This window comes from Trypanosoma brucei, chromosome 10, assembly GCF_000210295.1.
Source record: "Trypanosoma brucei gambiense DAL972 chromosome 10, complete sequence".
Taxonomy (NCBI): domain Eukaryota; phylum Euglenozoa; class Kinetoplastea; order Trypanosomatida; family Trypanosomatidae; genus Trypanosoma; species Trypanosoma brucei.
Window position 1 is genome coordinate 535,451 of NC_026743.1, and position 25,961 is coordinate 561,411.

Below are 25,961 nucleotides of genomic sequence, written 5' to 3' on the forward strand. Positions count from 1 at the left end.
TGAGCCATTAATTTCTTTTTTCGTATCTGGATTCTATCGGATGCTCAAACTCCTCTTCTAACGAAGGGAGCGGCCGAAAGTTGATGGGTAGTGGAAAACCTTATTATATTAAGATATTATCATCTTCAGTTTCTAACTCTCTACCCCTTTTAAGCATCGACATTACGGTGGGATCGTGTGTGTGTGTGTGTATGTGGTGTTGTTCGTTGTTCGGCAGATCCTCCCCCAGCTTATGCTGTCAAATAAAACTGCCCAATTACCCACCGTTGCTCCCCCTTCCCCCTTCCCTGTAGCTTTGCCTGTATCTGTGACTGTAAGTGACCTGCCAACATTTGTTGTTTCCTTAATCTCTTCCTCTCCCTCTTTTTATCTGTTTGTCCTTTAGGTTCAACACTGAGGCTCACCAGGCGAGTTTCACCGAAGTCGGCTAAACATCGTTAACAATCGCAACCGTCTGCGCGTAGACGCATAGGTGGACGGAAGAGTAGTACACTAAGGAGAAAATAGGGGGAGTTAGGCGCAGTAAAGGTGTTGAGCATTACAAAACTTTTCTTTCCTTAAGATTTCCCTCAAATTTCTTTGATCTGAGGAACCAGTGCATTGAATCACTCATTTTGTAAGGAGAGAAAAAAAGAAAAAGAAAACCCGGACACATACGGAGGTAAGTGCAAAGATCGTCACAAGAACCTTCGTAAAGCAGAAAGGGGGAGCGTGCCGGGACAGAAATTAACCAAGTGGGAACAAATGTACGGCCATGTTGTGGTGGAGGAGCCACCAGCAGTTTTATCCCTTCAGGGACCACTTCTTACACCACAGCAGGAGCAGGAGAAATGGCTCTGTGATTCGCTTGAGACGGTGAAGGAGGTTGAAGCCGAAATGAAACTGTACATCCGCCGCCGAGAGCAGCGTAACGTGTGGAACGCAGCAGCGAAAATGTTAGCGGAGATGCGAACCGATGTTCTAGCTCCACAGTATTATTATGAGCTTTACTTGAAGGTATTCGACGTACTACAGGTTCTACATCAGTTTGTGGAAGATGAATATCGAGAGGGGTGCTCGCTGGAGGAGATGTATGATGTGGTGCAGCACACGGGGAGTATTGTCCCACGTTTGTATCTGCTGATCACCGTTGGGTCGGTGGCCATCAAGTCAGGGGAACAACCGGCTGTTGAAATAATGCGCGATTTGGTGGAAATGTGCAAAGGCGTACAGCACCCCACGCGCGGGATGTTCCTTCGCCACTATTTGCTAACCGTGACGAAGAACAGACTACCAGGTGAAGGCGGTTACGCAGGTTCTAAGTCCACAGAGGGCGGAGGCGGGACGGTAGATGAAACGATTGAGCTGCTTCTGCAAAACTTCAAAGAAATGAACTGGCTGTGGATCCGCATGGATCTAAAGGGGCAACAACGTACTGGGGACCAGCAGCGAACACAACAGCGGGCGCGCAGGGATCGAAAGGAGTTGTGTGTACTCGTTGGCATGAACATTGTGCGTCTCGCTCAGCTTGACGGTGTGGAGCGCGAAACTTATCAAACCTCCATACTTCCGCGTCTCCTTCAAATAATTGTGGGTTATCGTGAGTCACTTGCGCAACAGTACCTTTTTGAGGTGGTTGTGCAGGTGTTTCCTGACGAGTTCCATCTGTTCAGTCTTGAACAGTTACTCGCTGCTCTGGGGCAGCTTCAGTCCAAGGTGGATGTAAGTGCCATACTTTCTGCGCTATTGCAACGGTTGGGAAAGTATGCTGAGTTGATGAATGAGGGAGTGGCGGAAGCCGGGAGCAGTACCGAGAAGGAACTGTTGATGACGATGTTTGATACAGTGAAAACTCGTCTTGACGACATGGCAGATGCTACCAAGACCGCTCTCCAAGTCCTGCACGGCGGCGACGTAAATACCCAAGGGAAGGATGGGGTAGAGGGCGTCTCCATTCTTTCCGGCAAGAGCAAGCATCCATACATGTTAACTTTCTTTTCGTACATTAAGTCAATGTACAGTTTGGCTGAACTTGCGCTCAAAGTAAACCCCGCTACGGCTCCACAAAATATTGGGCTTATTTTCACGGGCATTGCGAACCGTTTGCCTCCCGCACTTGAACAAAACATAATGCTTGGGGTGGGCCGTCTCATTATCCGCGTGATAGAGTGCCTGAAAGATCCTAGCGTGGTGCTGGACCTTGAGGGCATTGATGTGTTGGTACAACCTCTGTGCGCCTCCACACGTCGCTCCATCGCTCTTGCACTCTGTACAGCATGCTTGCATTCCCCCTCGTATCGAATTTCTACCATCAAGTTGGCTGCGCGGCTGTTTGAACTTATTGCGCCACTCGTATACGACGAAGGCGATGTTGCGGGGGGAAGCAACCAGCCTGAAAAACCTGTCCAGGAGGGTACAACTTTTACCGGTGAAACTCAAATCGACGAGAAGAGTGCGGAGGAACAACAGCTTGTCTGTCGTGTGCTTCATTTACTACAGTGTGACGATGTAGGGATTCAAGCGAAGATAATGAACGGTGTGAGGAAACAACTGACAAAAGGTGGGCCGCAGCGGATTGTAGCCACTTTGCCGACGCTTTTGTCCATGTATATGCAGTTGGCACTGCGCGTCATGAAAGGGGCCACGGTGACGCTAGATCCCGACACAGCAGAAGCAGGGGAGGAGGAGAGAGGGAGTGGTGGGGAGGGGAAACCGACCGAAAACGTAGAAAAAACAAAATCCGTTACCACTTTTGACATGGAGGAGGCTAGGGCTCTGTGTTCTAAGATATTCCATTTTGTTCATTCTGGTGATGGCAAGGGTGTATTGGAGGTACTCGCGGGTGAGGCCCCACAGCAAGCATTCTACCTCTACCTTTCTAGTGCTGCCACGGCAGACGTATGTGAGCTTTCCGAGGTGATCTACGAACATTTTGTGAGTGCGTTTCAAATATATGAACAATCCGGTGTTGACATGAGCGAGCAAATTGCAATGGTCGGGTACGCCGTGGCGCAACTGCATGCCTTACACTCGCTGCCAGAGGAAACATATGAGCTTTTGGCTACCAAGGTGTGCCAATATTCTTCCAAGCTGTTGCGTAAGAGTGATCAGAGCCGCCTTGTAGCTCTTTGTGCACATCTCTTCTGGAAAAAAGACCTTTCACAGGACAGTAATAATCGCATTGTGGAATGCCTACAGCGAGCACTGAAGATTGCTAACCATGTGGCTTCTCAACAACCAAAGCAGCAACAGCAACTGTTCGTAGAGTTGCTTAACCTTTTCCTACACTACTATGCTGGACGTGCCCCTGGTGTCACCGCTCGGCACGTCACCAGTCTTCTTGATCTCGCACAGGACTCTCTCACCAAGCTTAAGCAACAAGACGATGATGAAGATAACGAGAATGAAGATGAAAAGGACAGGAGTGTCAAGGGGGAGACTAGTGAAGAGGTGCAGCGGTACTACGACAACACAATTCAGTACATTCGTACACGGCAGGAAGTCGATGAGCGGTGGAAGGAAATTGGCATGACAGAGGGAGAAGGCGAAGCCGCTGATAATGAGTAGTTACAGTGGAGACACATATTCATCCACCTCAGTGGGTGACTGCTGGGCATTGTGAAGGGGGAGTATTCCTGGAGGAGGAGGAAGGAGAAAGAAGGGAGAAATTTTGTAACGTGCACACGACCTGATTTTGTGCTTTCTTCGCAGTTGGCGAGGATTTCTTGCTTATTACGTGTATCCTTAGTGGCAGTAAGTAGTGAAACTAACCGTAGCCTCTCTGCCAGCTTTTGCTTTAAAACTTTGTGCGGGAGTGCAACTTTTATCATCACTTAACCAGTGGTCTACCCGTTGAATTTTTTCGGTAGTATTTTTTCTTTCGGTCATTTATTCGGCATCTGTCAATACTGAAAGAAAGGTAAGCCCTCGTGAATAGCATGGACCCCATGCGTCCGTGTGCGTGATTTTGTCACACACAACTAGTTTTTATTGACACCAATCAGCAATAACGTCTGTCATTCCTCATGCATGACCGCGAGCATCAAGGTGATACCTTCTGTATATGCAAATGACAACCCTGTCACGATTCTAAGTTGTTTTGCAACCGCCAACGTTCCTCCCTTCAGGCCGAAAAAAACACTTACATTGTTAACTTGGAACTTCACCACCCTTTCAGTGTGCTCTTGGATGGGGCAAAGTAGTGGCTCGATATCGCAACGATTGCAGTTTCTTCCCCCTCCCCCCCCAGAAACGGCTGTAACCGGACACTACAACATCGTGTTAAGCAAATTCCTCTTTGTAGAGGGCGATAAAAGATGCAGCGCAGCAGCGACCAATAGGAAATGGAGGTTGGTTTATAGTAATTGAAGGCATTGCAGTTGCTTGTACCGCAGAATATTTAAACACACGGGCGAATGCATGCAACCACTTACAGCTGTGTGGGGTATCACAAGGAGTGGAACAAAATAACGGGACTTTTGGAAGCTTGCAGAGCCGCTTTAATCTGCATCAGCCAGGCCAACACTGGAACCGCAATTACGTGCCCAATAAGCGATCACATTGAACAATGTCAGTATGCGAACTGGAGTGAAGAAGGCGGTGCCTGCAGAAATGAACTTGAAGGTTGGCGCTTCATTGAACGAAAGGGGCAACACCACGAAGAATGTTGGTAACTGAACATTTTCATTCAACCATGGAATTCTGAAGCATTTTTTTTTTTGAACTTTAGCGCTCCACTGGGCATGACAAGCCACTGTGACGCGTTCCGTGTGCGGAACATAATAATGCATTTAACTCTGATTGAACAGTGTGGTACGTATAATATCTGCTAGTTCAGTTGCTGTCAGAGCCCACGTGAAGAGCCGAGCGCTGACTCCCAGCGCACACAACTTCATATTGTGATGAATGCCATCCTTTCATTATTTCCAGTTGTAAGTAGTGATGTGTAAAATATTTCTTCATGTTCCTTTTGTCGTTCGTACCTTTGCGTCCACTTTTTTATCTCTTCTTAGTTTTCATACCTGATACGTATCTTCCGGTGGTGCTCCCTATAGAAAGCGGGTCTATATACGTGTTGTCACAGAAAAAAAAAAGTGAGATAAAGACAAAAAGCGTGTTTTGTCTATTTTATAAGAGGTGGACTGACAATGGAATCGCTTATAAAAAACATACAGAGTGACCTGGACTTGGTGCGTGGTGCCCTTGCACGGGCAGCTTTTAACCAAAACCCGACATCGGCATCGAAGGAAGGCATTGGCGGGGAATCTCAAGAAGATGCGAAAAGTCGTCAGCGATCACCGCAGCGTGGAGGAGACACGGTTTTGGTCCAACCTGTGGATGACAGGGAACCGGAGGCATTAGCTGTCGCATCTGCTGCTGAGTTGAGTGCGCTTCGTGAGCAGGTCGCCGCGCTCTCTGCGGTAGAACTGCAGCGTTCGAATCTGGAGGCACAGCTTGCTGCAAGGGATGCCGCACTTCGACATTATACTCAATCTCACCTAGCCTTATCGACGAAAGAGCAAAAGCAGCGGCGCGAACTTGAACAAACTGCGAGTACACTAAAGGAGGCGGAAGCGGAGTTAGTCATGTGGCGTGAACGGCATCAGCGGCTCCAACGTGAAGTGCAGGTGCTTCAGCACGAGTTGGAGGCTCTAGCGGCACAGTGCGATCGACTCCAGTCTTCTGTGCTAGAGCTGCGCGAACTTTCGCGACGAGCCATCGATGATAACAACGCACTGCGGAAAGAAAAGCGGGAACTGCGGGAGGAGTGTGAAACGCTACAGAGCGTTCGTGCAGCACTCAATGATTCTGTCGCTCGTGAAGAGGCATTGACTCAGGAATTACAAGCCTTGCGTGACGCAAGTACGGAGTCGGAAGCGTACTTCAAGGCAGCGGTTGCTGAGGTGGAGGCACGACGGCAGTACTGGGCTGCTGTGCAAGGTCAGCACGAATCCCTTCTAGAGGCTCTTGCATTGACGCAGAAAACAGCCCAGATGTGGGAAGATCGTTTTGCATCGGAATGTACGCCAAAGGTTTTTGGAGTCAATGAGGTTCCCGCAGACCTTCCTGTCGATGATTTTGAACGCCCAAAAGAGGAACTACTCATCTCCACAACCGAGGATGGCGGAAGCCAGAGAGAAGTTAATGAAGGGGGTGGCGAGGCAGTGGATAGGGAAAGTGCTTCTTTAGTTGCAGCCCTTGAAGCCAAGGTTGTTGACTTGGCTTTACACCTGCAAGAGCAACGTGCGGAGGCGGAGGCGGCGAAGGATGCTTACAACACCCTTGCCGCTGTGGTTGAGCGTGAGTCTTGTGATTTACTTGAGCTCCGCCGTAAGCTAGCAGCACAGCGCCCCGAGTGCATGAACCTCATAGATACGAACACTCGCCTGCAGGCTGCACTATTGGCACGTGAAAGTTATGTGGAGGCACTGCAGGACTTTGTTGTAGCGATTCTTGACGACCTAACGGGGTTGACCTTTCACTGCTACGAGTTGGAAGTGCATTTAGCAATTTCGAGCGCAGCGACGCCCGTAACAGTTAGTGGTGATGGACGGGAGCCGGTTGCACGCCGTTCCACAGCCCTTAATTTAATTCAGAGCAAACAACAGAGATGCCAGGAATCATGGCGTATAACCGTACCGCGTGGTAAACGGGGTAGTAAAGGGATATGATCAGGGTATTATTTTGCTGTGGACTTTTTTTTTTCAAAAAAAAACAAAACACACTCTGTCTTTTTTTGTCTTTTTTTCTCTCTCGTTTTTCCCCTCTTAATTCTGCTTCAGTTTTATGGGTACGTGCGGGTGTGTTATTATACCGCATAAATGTTACAGATTAGTTTCGTGCATATCCTCTACGTTGCAATTTTTCACTTTAGTTTGAATATTCACTTTCGTTTTTACTTTGTTGGTTTCCCTTATTCTCATGTCTTTTTTTTAAATCTTCCCTTTTCACTCAATATTTAACACATACGCATGCAAACATTTATGGGATCAACATTGGAAACTGCTTTATTTTATTTTGTTTTCTTTTTCGTTCTGGCGACCAGCTTCGTGATGAAACAGCGGGAGGCTCATTAACTTTTCTTGACTCTGAAACTACTGTCCTTTGGCTGGATGATTTCAGGATGTACTGTGTTTGTGCATGAGTGAACTGCCACCGATTAAAAGTAAGTGTTTTCATTTCTATTTTCTACACTGCCTTCTTCCCCCTGAGTGCTTCCGTTACTTTTTGCATAAGTCTGTTACTGGTTTTACAGCGGCTGGAGAGAACTGTGTGTTTTTTCCACTTATTTGACTGGCGCACCGCTACACACTACTGATTCATCGAATAACACTGCACGCAACGTTGCACATTAAGTTCGTACTTTTTTTTTTTTGTTTTGGTTTGTACGAAGTATACCAGAAGGAGGGGAAAACCTGCGTTACGTCTCTACGGCTAAGGCAAAAGCAATTAGCGACATGGTCAAGGAAACAGAGTACTACGAGCTGCTTGGCGTAGCGGTTGATGCTACTGAAAATGACATCAAACGCGCTTATCGGCGGTTGGCCCTGCGATACCATCCTGACAAAAACCCTGACAACGCAGAGGCTGCGGAGATGTTCAAACAGATTAGTCACGCCTATGAAGTTCTCAGTGATGAGGATAAGAGAAAACTGTACGACCAGCACGGGAAAGATGGACTTAGTGGTGGCGGTGATGAGGGTGAATTTGACGCATCGGATATCTTCTCCATGTTCTTCGGTGGTGGGCGGCGACAACGTGGCGAGCGTAAACCAAGGGATCTCGTACACGAACTGGCGGTATCGCTAGAAGATATGTACAATGGGCGTGTGAAGCGTGTTGCAGTCACGCGTGACAGGTTATGTAGCCAATGCGATGGGAGTGGTGTGCGCCCTGGGGCTCAACAGCAAATGTGTGAGGCATGCAATGGCCAAGGCATACAAGTGCTTGTGCAGCACATAATTCCCGGTGTTCGCCAGCAGGTGCAGTTAACATGCCAAAACTGTGGGGGCTGCGGCAAGTATGTGAGGGAGAGCGACGTTTGCCAGCGCTGCCATGGGAAGCAAATGGTAAGGGATGAAAAAGTTTTGGAGGTACCAATCGAGCGGGGTATGAAGGCGGATGATGCGATACGTTTTGAAGGCGAGGGAGATGAAGTGCTGGGGGTGCGACTAAAGGGAGATGTGCTCATCATTCTAGCGGAAAAGCCACATGACGTATTCCGTCGAGTAGGAGATCATCTCATCATGAACTATCGCATCACTTTACAGGAAGCTCTCTGTGGCTTTGAGCTCCCGGTACAGCACTTAGACAAACGAATGCTGCTGATAAAGATCCCAGCTGGGCAAGTGATTGACCCGGAGGCAGGTTGGGTGGTCCATCGCGAAGGTATGCCGCTGCCGAACACGAGCGGAATCGAGCGAGGTAACCTCATCATCCACTTCGAGGTGGAGTACCCGACGAAGTTAAGCTCACGGCAGATTGATCTGATCGCGGACGCCTTTCACGTATCTGAAGGGTTCCCCCACGTGGGAGGGCAGAAAGTTGTGCTTCGGGATGAGACCGCACGACGGCAGAGAAGGAATACGGCATCGGCCAGGCAGGCGCAACAGCGGCGTTCCAGGGATACTCGCGGCTTTGACAACCCGGATGTCTTCGGTATGGGATTCGGTGGAGGTCAAACAGCACATCAGTGTACTCAACAGTAGGCCAGGGAGAGGGACAGAGAGTTTTTGTGTGTGTGTGTGTGTGAGAGAGAGAGAGAGAGAGTAAAAGAAGAAGAGTGGAATGGGAAGTAGTAGGTGTTTCTAGTCGGGACGGGAATAAAGGTTTATCTATCAGAGGAGGGGGAAAACAAAAGAAAATAGCAAAACACAACAGGAGCAAGCACCAGTAAGGAAAATATGAAGTGCATGTCTGGGGAAGGTATAATAAAGAGCAGGGACATGACGTAGTGGAGCGGGATTTGCGCTACTTTTGCTTTTGTATATTTTCGTGAAGGACGTTTATGACAAGGGGATGTCAAAGAGAAGGCAATTTTTTTTTCTGTTGTCGTTAAAGGGGAGGAGGGCACTACCTCGCGTGTATTCCCATCGCTTCCACTGGTCCGTTGTTGCGGTTGGTTTACTGTTGAATGGCTCACCAACTGAGAGAATGAGTCAGCCCAGAAAAAAAAAAAGGTCAAATATTGTCTTTGAGTTTTGTGTTTTGCTTTATTTTGTTTCTGTTGTTGCAGTTGCTCGTCTCCTTTCCTGTTTTCGTTTTTAGGTCCTCAACCTCATTTACAATTTGTGGGGTTATGATACGCACCGTGTTTGTTGATGTTGGCTACTTTTTCCTCTGTCTCTCCCTTCCCCATGCGTTTCAACACCGACATCCTACTTCCAGTATTATTACAACTCATTATTTGGATAACAATATTTAATAACTTCAGTAAAAAAGGAAAAAAAATCTTGAACTCTCTGAGTAAAATAATTTTCCCTGCTGAAAGTTAACGGAAGTGAGGGGGATAATAAGGTTAAGTGGTGTTCGTTAGTGAAGTGATAAGGAAAAAAGGGAAAGTGAACAGTAAAACATCAATCCTTTTCATGCCACACAAACGAACGAGCTCTTTTGCCCTTAATTTTTTCTCTTACCAAACACACGAACACATAAATATAAATTATATATATATATATATATATATTTCAAGGGCGTTGTGACAGTAAAATTTTGTTGCTGTCCCTGACTCAATTTGGAACTTTATTCGAGTTACTAGACCACACACGTGGTCACGTACACCCACGTGACCATACAAACACTGCTCGTATTTGAGTAAGCAAGTTTCAATAACGGCCACCTCAGCTCCCTACTGCTTAAAGACAAGGTACAATCAGGGTCTGCTCGCGTTGCGTCTGTACAAAAGTGAATACAAACGGTTATGTTTTCGAGACACTCCTTGTGGGTCCCCGCCGCATCTCATTTTCCAAAATTTGTGGAGCATTTTAATCGTTTTTTGAAAGCTTCCCCTCACAATGTGGAGCTACAGAAGGCCCTTTGCTACAAGGAGGAGGAAACTCAACTGCTGATAATACAGGATCCAAAGGCCCGTCAGCCTATATTTGCAATGGCTTTCCCCTTTACTGTTACACCTGCCCTCTGTGATGGCTCTCGAATGGGATTGGGGACCTTTACTTCACTTGTCGACACCACAACGTCGCTACATGTTGCCGCCGCACTGCTTCCCACAAGTGATATGCATGTTTCGGTAAGCCTCCAGACTAATTGTGTGCAGCCCATCACGGCTGGGGAAAAGGTGGTGATGATTAGCCGCATGGATAAATTCGGCAAGCGACTCGCGTTTCTCTCAGCGCGGCTTCTTCGCTTGGATGATGTTTACGAAAATACCGTTGCTCCCACAGCAGGAAGAGAACTAGAAGAATTGGAGCGTCAGCTCAGCCAATATCAAACGCTAGCGAACGGGACTCATGTGAAGTGCATTTTGAATGGAAAATCGTGAGAGCCTCGTCCACTGGGATCTCTCTTTAAACCGTTGGGTCACTCGACCAGGCTACATAAGTAAATGTGTTTGCGTATACGTATGTGCATAAAAGTCGACGGGTGTGGTCGCAATACCCAACGTATTTCTCCAAAAGGTACGAACGAAACAATACCATTCTTCGCAAAACTGTCCTCCCACCCTCATTGTTCGTAAAATGTCTTTTAGTTTCACACCAGAGGCTACTCCCCTTCTCTTCTGTTTTCTTGCTAATTCTTTTCGTTTTTGTGCTCCTGTTCTTACTTCCCAACGTGGTATGTGACAGTTTAACCCGACGCAGTGTGAGGTGGCACGTTGACGGGCACTGGATATGAACCGCAACGCGGCGCAGAGCACGACAAATGTTGTGCATGCCACCGATGTGCTGGGAAGCGCACTTACAGCCATCGATGCCATCGTTGCTGACGCGCAGCAGCATCAGCGGAAGAAGGAGCAGCGGGAAGCTACGGGTCCTGCGTTGGCTGGAATAAAACGCCAACGAGGTGGTGAGGTGTTTGCAGTGATGGCGGAGCCGCACTTCCGCGCACTTCAGACAATTGTTTTGCTGTATGGTGTGCAACTTATGCCGTCGCTCGATGCAATCATGCGGCGCGTACTCATTTGTGTGACATCTCCTGTTCTTGTGAGCAGTGATTGTTGGGAGCTGGCAGCAATGCTTGGCACATACTTCCGAGCGGGTGCGGCACGACTGCTGGAGGAAGTGTTGGCACTTCTGCTCGCCGAGAGGAGTCCCTTCCTGTTAGGTTCCCCGTGTGTGGTAGTAGACGTGGTAGCCAGTCAAGGCCTTCCCGCTAACACCAACGGCAGCACTGACATCAGTGGTAAAGACCGCAACGCAGTTGATCAGGAGAAGGTATACGATGGCTCATCAACACAGCGTAACTTGCGTGCATTTGACGATCTTCTGGTAGCATTGGGTCCTTTTCTTCCCTCTTCAACGATGCAGCAAGTAGCGCTACGTTACGCGGAAGAGGTTGTTGTGAATGGCATGCTTAATGCTCAAGCGTCCGCAGGTTGCTCTACTGGGCAGTTGGCAAGTTATCAAGAGAGACAACAACAACAGGTGGAACCGCAACAAACCTCCGTGGAAGCCGCTCTGAGACCGCAGTGTGTTAGCTTACTGACGACATTATTAACGTTGTGTAGGCCACTACCCAGTAACACTGCAGCGTGTGCTGTTCGGGCGGTAAAGGAGCTCCCCATGAGATCTTTTTCACTTTACGGGGGTGTTGAGCACCACCAACTACTTCGGTCTGTTATGCGACTTTCTGTAACCCTTACGGCACTGCGTCATCCATACGCTATTCCGTTTTATGTCCCACCTCGAGACGTCGTGGAGCGACCTACGAGGCGTGTGACAATGGAGGAGGGGTCTGACGGGCATGAAGTTGAGTCCGCTCAAGTGTATCCAAACAATGAGAAAATGCCTGCAGTGGGCCTCCCGATACCCATCAGTGGTGGTATTAAGGGTAATGGCGGTCACAGTAAGTGGCGAGAAGAGGAAGGGAATATTAAAGCTGCCTACCAGTCAACGGCTCCGACGGAAAATAAAACAGTAGCAACTCCGCAGCGGCAACCGCAGCAGTTTGAGGGAACTGCCGAGAAATATTGCGAAAGCAGCGTGTCTCCTGCAGTTTCACAGAAGCAGAAACCACAAGCGGAGCCGACTGCATCGCAAGCACCTCTTACTCTAACGGTTAGCGCTGACGATGAGGACGATGATGTGGAAATCCCAGAGATTGATATGGAGGACTAAAATGGTGGTTGGAAAAGGTAAAAGGTGTAAGAGAAAAAGCCTTTCATCGAGCGTGTAAATCCAGTCATTCAGTTAACAACGCTGCGTAAGAACCTAATTGCAAGATGCAAAGTTTGCCTTTTTCTTTTCGGTTCAGTTGGTGGGAGCCCCTGATGTTTCACATAATGGTAGTTGAGTTTTACAAGTCTGTTTGCTGTTCTTGCTCTCCTCAAGACCTTTGTCCCATTTTGATACCGTTCTGGATGAAATGGCCATGGTAAACGAAACAAAACGAAGTGAAAAAAGTGCAATCTGTGAAGCGAAACGGAAAGTGGGGAGGCGAAGGTAGGGGTTAGTTCTATCACAATATAACCGAAAGTTACCTCGCTGAGGCTCACCAGAAGCGGGCGAATCGACAGTACTCAGCGCGTTAGGGGTTACCATCCAGATGATGGCGCTTGAGCTGCTGGCCCAGCAGTACCTTCCGATCTCTCCGCGACACCTGAGCCTTCTTACCTTAGATGGTGGCTCCCCTGCTGCAGTTGTCGCCGTCTCACCAGCATATGATAATCTCAACCGTGTGTTCTTTCTTGAATGGGATTACCCCACGGAGACGGGTAATTTTCGGCTTATACACACAGAAATGCCTGGTGTGGGTGTAAATGCCCTCTCCCTTATGCTTTCTCAAGACGGCGTTGTACACTGTGTCGTGCAGTGCGCCAGCAAAGGAAAAGAGGAGAGTCCAAAGACGTACCTTCTGCGTCGCACAGAGGATGCAGGAAACTCGGATAGTGATACCAGTGACAACGGAAGTGAAGAAGACACGGCGGTAAAATATAAGATTCTTCCCAAAGTGATGGAGGATGATAGCAGGAGTTGGACTGTTGCAACCCGACTTTATAGAGGTAACGGCGGGGTACGGGACTCTAATAACAGTTCCCGAGTTGTCGCTGCTTGTGGAGGTGAGCGCGGTGAACCAAACGCTCTCAAGATGATGTACCTCAGTGGTACACGGTTGTCAGTGCAACAAAGCGTAGAATTGCCTGTGTTGTCAACTTTCCCACTACTTCGGTTGTGTGAAATCGATGGCGATGTCTCCTCGCTTCTTGCATTATGTCATCACGCCGTGTTAGAGATTGACCCTCGGCTAAAGCAGCAGGAAAGTGTTGTGCGCGCGTGGAAATGGACCCCGCGGGACCCACTCACTGCTTTTGCTGTGAAGGATAACAGTATTGTGGCCGGCACAGAAGATGGAGTGCTAGTATTATGGGACTTGCGTTTTGCTGCTGTGCACGAGAAAGGTAGCAAAGCAGTGGACCACAGTGTTTCTTGCGGGGCCCCCATCACTGGTTTGCATATGCCTCATAGTTCCAGCGTACTGTCGTGTCAAGCGGATGGCGCAGTACTTACCTGGGAGCGGTGTTCAACTTCATCTATTAATAACATCAACGAGGCGTGTTTTGTCCCCAGGCGCATCCCTGCGCTTCCTCCCACCTTTGTGGGAACGCCCGGTTGTGTGGGAATGGCTGCAGAAGATAATATTGCCGTGGTTGCAGATGAGTCGGGGGTTCTCAGCATTTTCTCCATGTCGTAACATTCAAGGAATTTGGGAGAAACGGGGAAGGGATGCTGACGCCGAAGTATCATCTCGTCTTACAGGGGAACTGAGTTTTTTTTTTATCACTGAGTTTCTTTTTGTTAAAGCGCGTCCTTAAATGGAAGAGGGGGAAAAAAAGATAAGACCATTCTGTCTGGTAGTGGTGACTTCCTACAAAGGTGACAGTAGTGTCTTCAGCTCTCTCTTTTCTCTTTTTTTTTAAGGGTCTGTTTTGTTTTTATTCTACTTTCCTCTAACTCAAAAAATATTCCCTTCTCACACCCCTTTTCCTTTTCGTGTTAGACGCATTTCTTGCCATCCTTCTAAAGCTTAGGAGAGTAGAGGAAAAAGCAGAAAAAAAAAAATAGAATATCGAACATACAAATTAAGGAGTCAAGTATAAAAAAGAGGAGGTTGTGGAGAGAAAGTGACGAAAAGAAGATGGAAAACAAGGACGTTGCAACCAGTTGGGATTACAACAGTGCTGAGATTGGTGAATTTGTGCCAAACAGTTGTACTGGAACTCATTTCCCAAACGGAATAGCCTGTGCCCCATGGTTTCAACAGCAGGTGACATCACAACCGCACTTATGCAGTTCTGAATTCGCTAGTAGTGTTGAGTCTGTTGGAGGACCCGCATGTCGGGTTGGCAGTGAAGGTAGCGACTATTGTTTTGTGAATAAATCTGTATGTAGAAACGAAGATGAAGGTGCGGAAGAAGTGGAGGGGAATGAGGGGGAATCCAGCTTACGATGGGGAATGCACATCCATCCCGCGGCGCTCCGTGCGGTGCAGGCTTCTTCACGTGAAGTTGTTCAGGGTCTGATTCGGGATAAGGAACTCTTGTGTTCCCAATTCGGTACGATGCAACAAAACATTCCTCTTGCTATCACGTGGCATGACACAACTGCACCGTCACCGAACCCAACGCTTGCGTCCACATTTACGCCGCTACCCCATAAGAAGCGTTCCCGCGATCTCGTAACACTCCTCAGTGGCATTTCACCGGATTGGGAAGCGGCCGAAGAAGTTGGTGGAGCTTCCGCAGCCGCACATGTTGGGGGGTTGGAAATACAACGGAAGAGATTTCGAGTGGATAATCCCACAATTGGCTCAGCGGCATACGAAGTGTCCAAAGCAGCAACCGCGGAATCACCAAAGCCGTGGATAAAAGCGCGTCAGAAGCGTGCGCGAGAGGAGGGAGATGAGGATGTGAATGTGAATGTGGAATGGGGAAGGGGACGGGACGGAAATGAAAACAGTGGAAGGTAACGTGGCGATGGGCGCCCCAGTCCAAATGTTATCAACGGGACCAACCGTGCAGAAAGTGGTGAGGGAAACCCTCACGAGGCAATGAACGGTGTGTTTCAAATAATTTTCAACAGCGCCAATACCAGAGTAAAATTGTGTAGTTTGACCATCGCGGTTTCGTATATATATATATATATATATATGTTTGTGTGTGTGTATCAAAAACGACTCTTTTAAGATACGCGCAAACGAAATGTCATAACACGAGGAAAAGGCACCGTCTTTCGCGCAGGCCTTCCACCCATTTGACCTCTCCGCACGATTTGTCCAGTGAGCGGGTGATCCTCATTAACCCAAGTGATTTTCCCGGTCTTAACGGTCTTTTGCATCCTTCACTTTTGCATAACCCGCGTGTGCGGCTAATTGCGCCACCCCCGAAACCGATGGTTACGAGACAACAAACATAAACACACAAACAAATGCTTCTTTGCAGTACCCACAGCTAAACCTCAGTTTTCTTTATCCTTCCGTTCCACATACTTTTCGCAGTACCCTCATCGTCAGTTGCCGCTTGCCGCACCACCATAGCCACAACAGATGAACATAACGATTTCAGCGCACGAGTTGAATCACGTTGGAGAGGGCTAAGCTGGAAAAATATGGAAACTTCGCAAGTGTGCGCGAATACTAAAGAAAAGAGAAATGTATATGGGGGTTAAGGGGAACGATGGAGGATGACAGTGAGGGGTTGGGGGAGGCTAACAGGAATTAAAAACGATTATATATATATATATATGTTTTTTTTCTTTGGTGCTTGTGAGTGAGTGAGTGAGTGTGTGTGTGTGTGTGTGTGTGTGTGTGTGTGCGTGTGTGTGTGCAAGGGGTCAAGTTACTTCCCGTTCTTTGTGAAACGGTAGAGTTAGCAGTGGGGTGCGATCTTCACCATTGTCACTCATTTTTTGTTTTGTTTTTGTTTGGTTCTATTATTACTATTATTATTGTGCATCACTTTCTTTTTATTTCGTATCAGTGTGGGTATCTCCCTGCACTCGTCTTTTTTTTTTCTTATTTCAACACTATTTAAGATGCTAATGTTACCACTACTACTATAAACTGGAGTCGTCTTAAATTATCAAAGCGTTCAACCCATCCTATACACCTCTTCTGGTGCGAAATGAGGGATCAAAAACAGTCATTGGTTCTTTGACATTTGCTGGTATCACTACTGTCATATTCTTCTTTTCCCATTTTATTTTTTTTCACTTTTTCATTTTTCCTTCTACAATTTCTTCATACATTTAAATATATGTGTATGTATTCATGTATGTTTATTTGCTTAATTGTTTACCTAACATTCATGTAGTCATTCACCAGCATGTCTAAACAAGAACTTCAACTCACTGATGCCGTCTCTGAACAGGACCGGCTCCTCGGTGAGTTGCACAATTCTGTGCTAAACACACGACAGTACGCTTTAGCTATTGGAGAGGATTTAGAAGAGCAGAACACAATGCTCGATGAACTGCAAACTGACGTTGAGCGCGCAACGGATGAGAGCCGCCGGCAAAACTATAATGTTGGGCAGTTGCTGTGGGAAAGTGAAAGTAGGGGTTTCTGGACACTCTTTATTATATTGTCACTTATTCTGGTGGTGCTTTTAATACTTTAGGACACATACAAACAAACAGATACACACCTTCCCTTCCATCTATTTGGTGTGTTTGTATGGTGTGTATGTGTGTGTGGAGGGGGGGGGAGAGGGGGCTTTGTTTTCGCCGTAGCCTCTTAACGTGTTGTGCAATTCATTTTTCTCTTTTCGCGTTTTGCTGTCGTCGTTGTTGCTGTTGCTGTTGATGATGATAATGATGATGATGATGATGATGATTGTTATTATTATTATTATTATCCGCATGCTTGTTTGTGGAGAAGGGTGGTTGCTCTTTTCCATTTATTTATTTATTTTTTGTGCCCACCGCGACGCTTTCCCCCCCCCTCCCCCAACAACAACAACAACCTCAAACAAAATCCTATTGATAAATGCACTCATTTCATTGTTCACTCCTAACGTTTGTAGTGTATGGAAGAGTGGAGAAAAAAGGTAGTGGGGTTAAATGACGTTGTACCTTTTCCCGTGTGATTTTGTTTTTGTTGTGTGTGTACTGTCGCTGATGCAGTAACTTGTGGCCACTTTTTCCAGTTTGTTATTATTGTTTCATATGTTCGGCGCTGGTCATCTCTTTTATATTTTGCCACATTGACCCCCACCCACCACCACGCACCAAAAAAAAAAGGAAATGAAATGAAAAGAAAAGGGGAAAAGGAGAAAATGGAGGAGGGGGAAATACGAATACACACGGATTTTGTGTGAGGGCAAAAGAAACTCATTCAGTTATTCATTCGCGAACTCCGCGGGTGTTTGCAACATCGGCCCCTTCCATTATGATTGTTTCGAAAGACTGTGGCTGCTTGACTGGTGTTTGATAATTCTATTATTAATCACATCAATAGGAATAATAATAATTATTATTATTATTTTAAATTCCTTCGTTGTTTTTATCGTTATTTAAACTACTACAAACTTTCAACGCGTGAACAAAATAAACTGATGTGACCAAGCAGAAGTAATTGGAGGACGCCACGGGTCCTTAAGTGCTTAGAAAAGAAAAAAAAAATAAGTAAATTAAATCATATTTATACAGCAAAAAGCGAGCAAAGTTTCAAAAAGGAGGGAAATGCGTAGGTCGCTTGCGTTTCTGGTGAACTTTTCACCCATCTATATGCCAGCCCTTTCCCCATCCATGGATAGCGGCATAATTGTTGAGTGGAAGAAAAAGGTTGGCGATCTTGTAAAAGAGAATGATGTGTTCTGCACCATTCAAACCGACAAGGCAGTTGTGGATTTCACTAACACCTTCGATGCCGGTTACTTGGGCAAAATATTCCGCCAGAATGGTGAAACTGTCGCCGTCGCTTCAACAATAGCCGCGATGGTTGAGGAATCGCAAGATGTGTCCAAATTAGCGGATTATACATTGAAGGACGTGGAACCCGGTAAGGTTGACGAGGAGGCGGTTGCAGCTCCCGTTTCAACAACAACAGCAACAACAAAAACAACAACTCCAAAACCCGCTGGTGGTAAAATCCGTTACGGCGGTTCTCTCGACGAGGCGGTTGCAGCCAGTGGTCCGGGCGTTATGCGAATTGCAGCCCGTCTCGACAAGGCAGCACTGGAAGCCATCACACCAACAGGAAGAGGAGGACGCTTCACAAAAGCAGATTTTGTTGGACAGCCCGGTTTTGACTACGAGAAGGCGGCACCAGCACCGAAGGGTTCCTCCTCGTCTTTTACTAACGCCTCTCGGGAATGTTGTGCTGAGAATACGAACGGGACTGTTGGATCCAGCGCTGTGGTGAAATCCTACCCCGTATATAACTTCAAGGTATCAGACACAACATTATTGCAACAACTCCTTAATAGTATGCCTACTCCAAAGGCAAAGGGCGCAGCGGTTGGCAAGTAAACACATTAGTTATATGTCTGAAAGCAGTTACCAATGCAATTATAAGATGTGGGTAATACAAACGGTCGCGTGGGCGTTGTTAACGTGTGTGTGAGTGTGTGTTTCCCCCGTTACTGCATGCGTTTGATGGTTTTGTTATCCATTTACAAAAGAAATGGTACAAAAGGGTGAGGTAGTGTGAAGAAAGAGCGGAAAGTTTTCCGCGATGTGAACACAATGTCAAAAAGGAGGGAAGGTGGAAAATATAATGTGGTGATGAAAGAGCCGCTCCATTATTCCTTCCTCTTTGTTATGCAGTAGCGGTTGAGTTTTTATTATTTTCGTATTATCATTATTTTTTATTTTTTTATTTCGCTATACTTTTCTTCCTTTTTTAACGTGTACTTCATTACTGCGTGCGTGTAAGTGTTATGTATTTCGGTTTCGCTCATTTGCCTATGTTTGACTCTTTGTGGCTGAGTTTGTTCCCTCACATTCACTCGCCTAGCACATACAAATGGAAAGAAGAAGGCAAAAAAAAAAGAAAAAAAAAGAAACACAGTAAATGTGGTAGAAATGCAAAATGAATATTCTCCTCCGCACCACCACCACCAAGAGGAGGAAAAAAGAAAAAGGAAAAGGCAAGTGAGCTGGGAGATGAGAGGAGATGTAAGTATCCCACGTTACGTGTTGAAAGTAGTAAACGTTACAATATTTTTGCTCCTTGCTGGTTATTTGCGCAGCGTCTCCCCTCTTTTAGCGTGCCTTGCGATCATGTGTTTTTGTTTCGCTTGTTAGGTGAGTTCATCTCCTGTGTTTTTTTTTTTTGTGTGTGTGTGCTTTATATATAAATTCCTTTATGTCAGTACACGCCGTGCCGCATCTCATACCGTTACTTCTGGTGGATGGGGTGGGAATTGTAAAGGTATGTGTGTCAGAGGAGGGGTGTGGGAGATCAAAAGAAAAGCAAAAAAAAAAAAAAGAAAGCGCCTCCACCACATAAAGTAACGGGAAATTGATTGACAAAAAAAATAATAATAATCAGAAAGTCAAGAAAGAAAGAAAGAAAGAGGGAGGAGGGAAGGAAGAAAAGAAGGGGGGACGTACGTACCAGAAGTGTAGGGGAGAAGGAGTAAGTAATAATAAAAATTTAAAAAATAATTATAATTATAATAACAGTGCGAACATATTTTATGGGGTTAATAACACAGGGTATGGGGAAACTAACACATCTGTGTTCTCACGTATGTGTGGTGAAGTAACAAAGCAGGAATAACAACAACCGAAGGGAGGAGCGTTTAATTTCAGATGCAAATGTGTTAATGTGATGGAGTTGGCGGAGGGAAATAAGGTTAACGCTTTTTTCCACCACCCCCCTCCTCCGCCACATTCCTCTTTCTTAACATATGGCGTGTTTTTTTTTTTTTTTTGGTGAATCAATTCGAATGAGAAATGTCGTTTCGCTCTGGTACGCCGCTGGAGCCTGAAACTCTTCATGTGTATTGCCTCGACAACAACTTCTATACTCTCATTGCTTTGTTTCTGTTTCTTAACCTCTCGCTTGTACGCATCTTTCTGCTGCTCTGGCCTTCTGATTTCCCCAATACATCTTTTGATGTCAATTGTTAATCTTGTGCTGTGCACATACATTCACAAAGGGAAAGGAAAAAAAAAACAAGAAGAATAAACAACTATGCCACTTTCCTCCGAGAACAAGCAGAAGTTGCAAAAGCAAGTGGAGTTCTACTTCAGCGATGTGAATGTGCAGAGAGATATTTTCCTGAAGGGGAAGATGGCAGAAAATGCTGAGGGTTTCGTCTCCCTGGAGACCCTTCTAACATTCAAGCGCGTGAATTCTGTTACGACGGATGTGAAGGAAGTCGTAGAAGCAATTCGTCCCAGCGAAAAGCTTGTCTTGTCTGAGGATGGCCTTATGGTGCGCCGCAGGGATCCGCTTCCGGAATCCATCCAAACCGATCACCAAACCGTGTATGTGAAACCTGTACCACCCACAGCAACACTCGAGCAACTTACCGAATTCTTCAGCAAACACGGTACGGTGCAGGCGGTATGGCGCCGTTACTTTGCTGGGAAAAAGGACGCACCCCCAGAGAGCCGCACAAAGCCCTCTGTATTTGTTGTGTTCAACAGTAGTGAAGAGGCGGAGGCGTTCCAAAAGGCCCCTCCCATGTACGACGATGTGCAACTTACAGCAGAGATGAAAACAACGTACTTGGAGCGTAAGGCGGAAGAAATAGCAGCAAAGAAGTCAAGTAAAACAAAGAACGGCGGTGCAACTGACAGGGCGGAGAAGAAAACCCCACCCATGCCGCTTGGAAGTAGCTATCGTGTAAGCGGTTGTGGGGAGATGGAGAGTTTCGCCACGGTGAAGAATCTATGGCCTGTGGAGGAGCAGAAGGGGATTCGTTACGTATTTATGCCGGATAAGGAAAGCGCACTGCTCATATTTCAGGATACTCAGACAGGAGAAAAGATGGTGGCGGACTTAAAGAGCCGTGGTACAACTCTTAACGGTAAACAACCGGATATAAAGAAGTTGGAGGGCGACGATGAACAAAAGCTATTGGAAAATGTGGAGAAGGAAATTGTGGATCGTGCAATACAGAGTGCGAATAATCGTTCCGGGCGAGGAGGACGAGGTGGGCGAGGGGGCCGAGGACACAAGCGGTCACGTGAATAAGTGTCACGTGCATATGTGTGTTTAAGCGAAGCGCTCTTCACTCACTGGTTTCTCATCAGCCCCTCTGACTTTTTCTCTTCACTCCTGTTACGACTATGCGATAACCACCTACCAACAGTAAGGAAGGTGGACAGGGAGGGTGACACAGAGAGATTTTTGTTGTTGTTTTTTTTTCACCGTTTTGTGTCAGGGGAAGGGAGTGGTTGCACACGCGGTGTGGCCTCGGAAAAAATGGTCAGTAACTGGCAGCAATGGGACAACCGGAAGCGCATTTCTAAAACTAAAAACAAGACAACATAAAATAAGCGTATTTAAAATGGGGCAAATTTTAAATGTTGACTCAATAGTAACATACGAACAAGGTTACTTTTAAGAAAAGATAAGAACACGGGGATGGGGAAATTACGTGGTGTGATTTGTATCTGGCAGGTGTAAAAAGAGGCCCGGCGCCGCGGAAGTAAATGCGGACTTGAGTGACTGTGTAATCTGGGGGAACGGGTGGTATGGAGGTACGGGGCATGAACATGTGAGGAACGGAAAGTAAACAGCAGGTAAAGTAAAAGGTTTTCAGGATGCTGATATGTGTTTATACCAGATTAACACTGTGGCGTAAATACCGTATTTCTCAGCCTGGGCCTTTTGTTACCACGAGTCCGTTGTTTCGTGTCGTTCCCTCCCCATTTACTGGCGTTATTCTTCCTGCACACCTCCCGCTCATATTCTTGCAACCGGCAGTGGCAATCGTCGTGCCCCCACTTCTGCCAGCGTTAGGTGTCTCAGAGAGTGTCACACACACTTTCTCCTGCGGCTACTCACAAACGCTGGTTTCTTTCGTCGTTTTTTATATTTTTTGTGTCCCGTCCGTCAGCGCTTGATCACCCTTGCGGGGCGCTTGTTAAATACTCCCGTTGCTGATCTACTTAGATCATCTGTAAATATTGACTTTCTTTGTTTCCTCCTTTTCTCTACAACACACATCATCACCTTGATGCATGCGTATACGTTTCCCGTTTATTGTAATGCAGAAAAGATCACAATGACTACAGAGGTCAGTAATGACGGTATGGACATAGTGAACCACATGGATATCAAAGTTCATGGTATCCAGAATGTACCACCCAGTTGGTGGTCGGATGGTAAACACCCGACATACCCGGAGCATCCGTTCCGATATGAAGTGAGCTTCACTATTGATGGAAATCAAACTTTCACCCTCGCTAACGGGCGGTTGCTGCAGTACCTCCCACAATACCGAGATTACATCGAAAATGCCGCATTGCCTCCACTGTCTTCAACAGCAAAGGACGTGCTGCGGCAAATGCATGAGGTTCCGGAGGCACCCACTAAAGGTAAGTCAATTTCCACGACGAAAACAACCGGGAACTCACAGGCAGTGGAGGATGATGCGCAACCGGAGGCGCGGATTATTTGGATTACGCCACCAACCTCTGAGCGTGCGCCCACACCAAGTGAGGAACTGTTGGGAAAGCGACGGAAGAAAACTGCGGGGAATAGTGTGGGAGAGGACTTAACCCCAGTTGCCGTCCCCGAAGACGACGACACACCACCTTGTATGATTCGTATGCCACTAGATGAGCGTCATATCATGGCGTTAGAGAGCATGATGTTGTCAGGGAGGCCACTAGAATTGAAATTTACCCGCGTACTAAGACCTGGGTTGCCAACTGAGTGGGAAGATAAACAAGAATGGTATTTCCGTGCTATCATACCTGTCGATTTGGCACCGCTTTCCGATCCTGGATCACGTGAATTGTCGGCAGATATTCAACTCCAACCCGTAAAGGCAGCCGTTCGCACGGAGGAGGTTAAAAAAACGTCCAAACGGTCAAAGAATATGTCGCAGGGACTTCGCCACGAAGAAATCGACACAGAAGGGGAACACCCGTACGTAACCTGCAAAACATCTGCAGTTGTTTCAATAGAACTTGAGAAAACGCTTGTACAGTTGCCAAAAGATCGTATCCGTCCCGCTGTCCTCCCGACCAACCTCATTCCAAAGCGTCCGCCGCCAAGGAAGGAATTCCGAGACAGCACACGGCAGTTCTCAGATATGGTAGCTTCCATTGCAGAGAGAATGATGCACGACTGCGCTGCACTTCAGGATGCAGACAGCGAGCGCAAAGAGGAGGAAATTTTGGAAGTATTTGAGAACTCTGGGAGACTTGAGTCGTATAAGGAGCAGCTACTTCCCCTAGTGGTGAACGTAGTTCGGGAAAAATTCCTCTCTGACAAGGACGCATCACCCGATGTAATTAGTCGACTTACAAATGAGTTATACGTCCACCTTCTCAACAGCATACACTGCACACTACACAACATGGTGGAGGGAATGAGCACCCCAGAACAGGAAAATGCCAATCGGGTTGCCACAGCGAAACCGTCGACCGCATCGCCACAGGGACCTGATGATGGCATTGACTACGTGTGGTTAGAGCGGGCTGAAGAGGCGGAAACAATACGGGACTACGCACGCGCAACACGCTGCCACCAGGCACGCATCGCCAGCTGTGCCTGCGCGGAAAGCTTTCCGGACGTGTGGTATGATGCAGCATCTTACTTTGTGCGGATTGGGGAAACAACGCGGGCAGAGCAGTGTTTTCGAGAAGCCATTTCTCATGATCCGACGCATGCGCCCTCGCTTATGGCATATGGTGCTCTCCTTCTTACTTTTGACCGCTTTGATGAGGCAACCGTGTATTTGCAAGCTGCGGTGGATGCAAAGCCGAGCAGTCTTTCATGGGGACTTATCTCCCTCCTTTGTGATATGCATGTTTTGAATCTAGAACGGGGGCCCCGGTATGAGTCACAGCGGGCTCACTGGGAACATGAAGGGACTATTGCTATGAGAGAAGCATTAAGTTTCAGCACCGATGTGGATCATACCTCTGTCAGCAAAGAGGTTGCAGATTACTTACTGAAGCTTCAGCACCCCGGCCTCGCTAATATTTCTCTAACCAGATGCTCTCGTGGTGGACATACGGAGGTCCTATACGCACGTTTGTTTGCATTGGGCGAGCAGTATAATGAGGCGTTGGAAACACTGAAAAATGGGGAAGGGTTAGAACCATACATCGAGGAGGTTACCATACTTCGTGGTGACTGCTACGCGGCGCTCGGCCGAAGTGACGAAGCAATCAGGGAATACAAGAGCGTATTGTGCGCTAAGGACAAGGAGCCGCGGCGCCGCTTTGGCCCGAGTTATATTCATCTTGGGAATCTGTTGATTACCGCAGGGTGTTACAATGATGCGTTGGGTGCTTTTACCATTGGAATTCAGGCATGGCCGTGCAGTCTCACTTGGTTGGGTGCCGGCATTGCGTACTACCGATTGAATAAAATAGATGCGGCTGAGGAATGCTTGAGTGAATCAAACACCCTAAACAACACCAACCCGCGGACGTGGGCGTACCTCTCACTTGTGTGTCTTCGAAAGGAACGTGTGGAACTCAAAACTGTGTTACGACAGGCCATTATGCAAGGACTCGCCGACCCCGGGTTATTAACCGAACTTGGCCGCGATCTTGTCCGTGCGTGTATGGGAGAACTCGGTGAAAGTTGTCTGCGGAAGGCACTCGCTGTTGAGCGGGAGTGCGGTCGGGAGGACAGCGCAGTTTGCTGCACGGCCATGTATTATTTAGCGGGTGCAGTAGAGGGTAATAACGCGGAGGAGGCATGGATGTTATACACGGCTGTGGCGAACAAAACTATGGATGAGGTGCTGCGGGCAAAAGCGGAGGAGCAACTTGCCGCCCTTGGAAAGTCGTGAGGGGTTAAGAAGTGCTGTTGCGCTCTGCTCAATTATATTTTCTCATATGAGCGGTATTAGTTAATAATCAAACTCACACTGTCCATCGGGTTACCAGCGCGACCCCAGGGGGGTTTCCCCCTCTCTTCAGTTCGCACTTCTCTCTCAAAGTATATTTCCCTTTACTGAATTAGCGCATGTAAAGAAGAAGAAAAAAAGGTTGGAAAAACCAAAAAAGAAAAGAAAAAAAAACAGCCGGAAAAGGGAGAGAGAATGTGTGTGCATGCATGAATTATAGAGCAGAGAAGATGGGTGGTGATGTCTTTGTTATGTGCAGTAATATGGCAGGGTCAATTTGATGTTGAATGAGGCATGCCTACCTGAGGTTAACTCGAAAGGGCGCGTTTCTCGCGGTCATATGTTTATTTCATTTGCCCTGTCCCGGCACTTGTGTGGATAAAATGTGATTGCCTCATATTAGTATACATCCTCCTACCTTATGTCCAAAAATAAAACTGCTGTCTCCTGCAAAAATAATAATAATTATTATTATTACGTACCTATTTTTTTTTTCTCTCCTCGCTTGTCTTTTATTGTTTTTTTTTTTTAAAAGACGTATTCAAGTCCCAACATGAAAAATTTCCCCAATAGACACAAATGCTTTGTGTGCAATTCATTTGAACCATGAATGCGTGCACTTGTACACAAAACGTTAACTCCATAATGTTAAAAAGAAAGGGCGAGTATGGGAAGGAGGAAGGCAAGAGGAGGAGAAAAGTATAAATGTGGAAACACATCGCGAAACCTTTTTTTTTCCTTTTTGTCTTCCTCCTGTACTGCAACGTTCCTTCGACGCAAAAAGTATTGCAAAAGATGTCAGTTTTTATTCTCTTCT

General features: G+C 46.9%; 15 protein-coding genes across 15 annotated transcripts; 13 read left to right on the plus strand and 2 right to left on the minus strand.

Annotated features, from left to right (window-relative positions):
• Positions 1 to 744: 744 nt before the first annotated feature.
• Positions 745 to 3,546, plus strand: TbgDal_X2750 (vacuolar protein sorting-associated protein 35,putative; the record flags this gene model as incomplete). Its single annotated transcript, XM_011779153.1, has 1 exon — positions 745 to 3,546. One exon carries the CDS (start codon positions 745 to 747, stop codon positions 3,544 to 3,546), a length of 2,802 nt encoding a protein of 933 aa, XP_011777455.1.
• Positions 3,547 to 4,008: 462 nt separating this feature from the next.
• TbgDal_X2760 (hypothetical protein, unlikely) lies at positions 4,009 to 4,347 on the plus strand (the record flags this gene model as incomplete). Its single annotated transcript, XM_011779154.1, has 1 exon — positions 4,009 to 4,347. The coding sequence occupies one exon, from the start codon at positions 4,009 to 4,011 to the stop codon at positions 4,345 to 4,347; it is 339 nt and encodes a 112-aa protein (XP_011777456.1).
• Positions 4,348 to 5,126: 779 nt separating this feature from the next.
• On the plus strand, positions 5,127 to 6,650 carry TbgDal_X2770 (hypothetical protein, conserved; the record flags this gene model as incomplete). Its single annotated transcript, XM_011779155.1, has 1 exon — positions 5,127 to 6,650. One exon carries the CDS (start codon positions 5,127 to 5,129, stop codon positions 6,648 to 6,650), a length of 1,524 nt encoding a protein of 507 aa, XP_011777457.1.
• Positions 6,651 to 7,436: 786 nt separating this feature from the next.
• Positions 7,437 to 8,687, plus strand: TbgDal_X2780 (chaperone protein DNAj, putative; the record flags this gene model as incomplete). Its single annotated transcript, XM_011779156.1, has 1 exon — positions 7,437 to 8,687. One exon carries the CDS (start codon positions 7,437 to 7,439, stop codon positions 8,685 to 8,687), a length of 1,251 nt encoding a protein of 416 aa, XP_011777458.1.
• Positions 8,688 to 9,898: 1,211 nt separating this feature from the next.
• TbgDal_X2790 (hypothetical protein, conserved) lies at positions 9,899 to 10,477 on the plus strand (the record flags this gene model as incomplete). Its single annotated transcript, XM_011779157.1, has 1 exon — positions 9,899 to 10,477. The coding sequence occupies one exon, from the start codon at positions 9,899 to 9,901 to the stop codon at positions 10,475 to 10,477; it is 579 nt and encodes a 192-aa protein (XP_011777459.1).
• Positions 10,478 to 10,826: 349 nt separating this feature from the next.
• Positions 10,827 to 12,272, plus strand: TbgDal_X2800 (hypothetical protein, conserved; the record flags this gene model as incomplete). The annotated part of the gene is made up of 1 exon (XM_011779158.1): positions 10,827 to 12,272. One exon carries the CDS (start codon positions 10,827 to 10,829, stop codon positions 12,270 to 12,272), a length of 1,446 nt encoding a protein of 481 aa, XP_011777460.1.
• A 427-nt stretch (positions 12,273 to 12,699) lies between these two features.
• Positions 12,700 to 13,845, plus strand: TbgDal_X2810 (hypothetical protein, conserved; the record flags this gene model as incomplete). The annotated part of the gene is made up of 1 exon (XM_011779159.1): positions 12,700 to 13,845. One exon carries the CDS (start codon positions 12,700 to 12,702, stop codon positions 13,843 to 13,845), a length of 1,146 nt encoding a protein of 381 aa, XP_011777461.1.
• A 444-nt stretch (positions 13,846 to 14,289) lies between these two features.
• TbgDal_X2820 (hypothetical protein, conserved) lies at positions 14,290 to 15,120 on the plus strand (the record flags this gene model as incomplete). Its single annotated transcript, XM_011779160.1, has 1 exon — positions 14,290 to 15,120. The coding sequence occupies one exon, from the start codon at positions 14,290 to 14,292 to the stop codon at positions 15,118 to 15,120; it is 831 nt and encodes a 276-aa protein (XP_011777462.1).
• Positions 15,121 to 16,474: 1,354 nt separating this feature from the next.
• TbgDal_X2830 (hypothetical protein, conserved) lies at positions 16,475 to 16,768 on the plus strand (the record flags this gene model as incomplete). The annotated part of the gene is made up of 1 exon (XM_011779161.1): positions 16,475 to 16,768. The coding sequence occupies one exon, from the start codon at positions 16,475 to 16,477 to the stop codon at positions 16,766 to 16,768; it is 294 nt and encodes a 97-aa protein (XP_011777463.1).
• A 392-nt stretch (positions 16,769 to 17,160) lies between these two features.
• Positions 17,161 to 17,484, minus strand: TbgDal_X2840 (hypothetical protein, unlikely; the record flags this gene model as incomplete). The annotated part of the gene is made up of 1 exon (XM_011779162.1): positions 17,161 to 17,484. The coding sequence occupies one exon, from the start codon at positions 17,482 to 17,484 to the stop codon at positions 17,161 to 17,163; it is 324 nt and encodes a 107-aa protein (XP_011777464.1).
• A 347-nt stretch (positions 17,485 to 17,831) lies between these two features.
• On the plus strand, positions 17,832 to 18,620 carry TbgDal_X2850 (dihydrolipoamide acetyltransferase, putative; the record flags this gene model as incomplete). Its single annotated transcript, XM_011779163.1, has 1 exon — positions 17,832 to 18,620. The coding sequence occupies one exon, from the start codon at positions 17,832 to 17,834 to the stop codon at positions 18,618 to 18,620; it is 789 nt and encodes a 262-aa protein (XP_011777465.1).
• Positions 18,621 to 19,790: 1,170 nt separating this feature from the next.
• On the minus strand, positions 19,791 to 20,249 carry TbgDal_X2860 (hypothetical protein, unlikely; the record flags this gene model as incomplete). Its single annotated transcript, XM_011779164.1, has 1 exon — positions 19,791 to 20,249. The coding sequence occupies one exon, from the start codon at positions 20,247 to 20,249 to the stop codon at positions 19,791 to 19,793; it is 459 nt and encodes a 152-aa protein (XP_011777466.1).
• Positions 20,250 to 20,292: 43 nt separating this feature from the next.
• TbgDal_X2870 (La protein) lies at positions 20,293 to 21,300 on the plus strand (the record flags this gene model as incomplete). Its single annotated transcript, XM_011779165.1, has 1 exon — positions 20,293 to 21,300. The coding sequence occupies one exon, from the start codon at positions 20,293 to 20,295 to the stop codon at positions 21,298 to 21,300; it is 1,008 nt and encodes a 335-aa protein (XP_011777467.1).
• A 572-nt stretch (positions 21,301 to 21,872) lies between these two features.
• Positions 21,873 to 22,175, plus strand: TbgDal_X2880 (hypothetical protein, unlikely; the record flags this gene model as incomplete). The annotated part of the gene is made up of 1 exon (XM_011779166.1): positions 21,873 to 22,175. The coding sequence occupies one exon, from the start codon at positions 21,873 to 21,875 to the stop codon at positions 22,173 to 22,175; it is 303 nt and encodes a 100-aa protein (XP_011777468.1).
• Positions 22,176 to 22,288: 113 nt separating this feature from the next.
• On the plus strand, positions 22,289 to 25,087 carry TbgDal_X2890 (hypothetical protein, conserved; the record flags this gene model as incomplete). Its single annotated transcript, XM_011779167.1, has 1 exon — positions 22,289 to 25,087. One exon carries the CDS (start codon positions 22,289 to 22,291, stop codon positions 25,085 to 25,087), a length of 2,799 nt encoding a protein of 932 aa, XP_011777469.1.
• Positions 25,088 to 25,961: the final 874 nt, after the last annotated feature.